The sequence below is a fragment of the Amblyomma maculatum genome, chromosome 1 (genome assembly GCF_055883805.1).
Source record: "Amblyomma maculatum isolate TAMU_Amacu chromosome 1, ASM5588380v1, whole genome shotgun sequence".
Classification (NCBI taxonomy): Eukaryota; Metazoa; Arthropoda; class Arachnida; order Ixodida; family Ixodidae; genus Amblyomma; species Amblyomma maculatum.
The window spans coordinates 491,784,095-491,785,899 of NC_139344.1; the positions used below are offsets into that span (position 1 = coordinate 491,784,095).

Sequence of the window (1,805 nt, forward strand, 5' to 3'; positions counted from 1 at the left end):
CATGTAGTCGCCTTTCGGTAAAACTGCGAAACCGCCCTCCTTGTCCGCAGGGAGAAGGCAAAGTTCATGTTCCTTGAGGTATGTCACCGTTTTCCCTAGAGGCAGTCTCTTGCTAGTCGAGTTGCAGCGAGTCAACACGTCCACGCCTTCGGAGACGCAACGATCTACCTCAGCCGCAGGAGCGAGTCTGGAGACCTGCCGGACCAAGCCTAGAAAGCCGATCTCTTACGCTCAACTGCAAACTTGGGACCCAGCACGTCGTAGACTGCTCTCGGAACCGTGGCATCACCCAGGAGGTGGACGCGGTTGGTGTCGGAGGGTGGTTTCTTCGGAACGAGCATTCGAAGACGTGGGAGTGTAAGCTGCCACAGGGCCTCTGTTGTCCTGTCCAAGATGCGGGAAAATTGACGGCATATTTCCCCCGAGTCTCCGTTAGGCTTCGAAGCTTGCAAAAGCAACCAAAGGTGGTCCTTGAATAGTCGACGTTGTCCGTGTATTTCAGACCGTACTAGTTTGCAAAACCGGATACCATGTCCAGAGGAGGGTGGAAAGCCCCCAAGCAAAGCCAGAAGTTCTGGTGGTATAACCTTGTTGCGGGTGCAGAAGCTGAGCAATCGCGCCCTGCACGAAACCGCTGCGATGAGTGGCACCAGGGAGTGCGGATCATGAAAGGCGAAGGAAGGGATGCCCGATGAACTAGAAATAAACTTGAAAAAGACATCTCGGGCTAGTTGGTTCATCACAGAGCAAAAACAGCGCAAACTTCACAATGGACAGAGAAGGGCAGACGAGACACAGGCGCTGACTAACAACTGAAGGTTTATTGTTCTGACACCTCGGTATATATACAGCAAGCATCAGAAACAAGAACAACAACAAGGCCTGATAGACACTCATCTCAGCCAGACATCGAGCAGGAGCACCATGATCATCCAACACCCGATAGGAAAAGCAACTCTTTATCTAGAAGGGCTATGGAGGGAATGCTTACACAGCTGTCTTTTAGGTTTGCAATTTTTTCGGCCTCGATTATTTCTCGCGTGGTCTTGTCACCGCACCTGCGCAGCACGCTCGTGTTATGCAAATCAGGTGTGCATTTACAATCTCGGCAGTGCACACCCAGATGGCCCGAGATCCGCTCTGTCACATTGTAGTTGTGCTCCCATAATCTTTTATTAAGACATCTGCCGGTTTGGCCTATGTACGCATGGCCACAAGATCGAATAAACGACGCCTTCCGCACACGAGACGAATCGGTCGCGATGGTTTGTGGTGCAGCCGATGTGCTTTCGACCCATCCCATTCACTTGCTTGCAAAGACTTGACAAGCGGTCCGGAGCCGAAAAAACAACATCTACTCCAACCCTTCTTCCTATCTTTCTCAAGTTGTGTGAAATCCCGTGCGCGTAGGGAATGACTGCGATCTTCTTATCCCTGTCTCTACTGACTGTTTCCTTAGTTTTTAACATAGCCTCCGCTACTGAGGATAATAGCGCCTGTGGATAACCAGCCTCAACTAGTCGGCGCGTCTGGTTTAAAAAGCTATCTTCCAGCTTGTGGTTGCACGATTTCATGACTGAATTGTAGAAGCAAGAATTGATGATGCTGCGCTTAACCAACTTCGAGTGCGGCCAAATCCGTGTGGCCAAATCGAGTACAGCCTTCGATTCCGGCGTGTACAGGTCACAATTCTATGAAGCCGCTTTCGCAGATTTTGGTATCCTTCAACAGAATGTACTGCAGATAAGTGAAACAACACCATTGTTACACCTCCTAGAGCATAATTGTTCACTTGGTGCACTCTG

The 1,805-nt window shown here is 50.2% G+C and overlaps 1 protein-coding gene across 1 annotated transcript in view; it reads right to left on the reverse strand.

Annotated features, from left to right (window-relative positions):
- Nucleotides 1-209: 209 nt before the first annotated feature.
- The window catches only part of LOC146210250 (uncharacterized), a 16,646-nt gene continuing 15,050 nt past the window's right edge, over nucleotides 210-1,805 (reverse strand). The window contains exon 4 of the mRNA XM_084582095.1: nucleotides 210-384. Within this exon, the coding sequence (XP_084438221.1) occupies nucleotides 210-384 (175 nt within the window). The remainder of the gene's footprint in view (nucleotides 385-1,805) is intronic.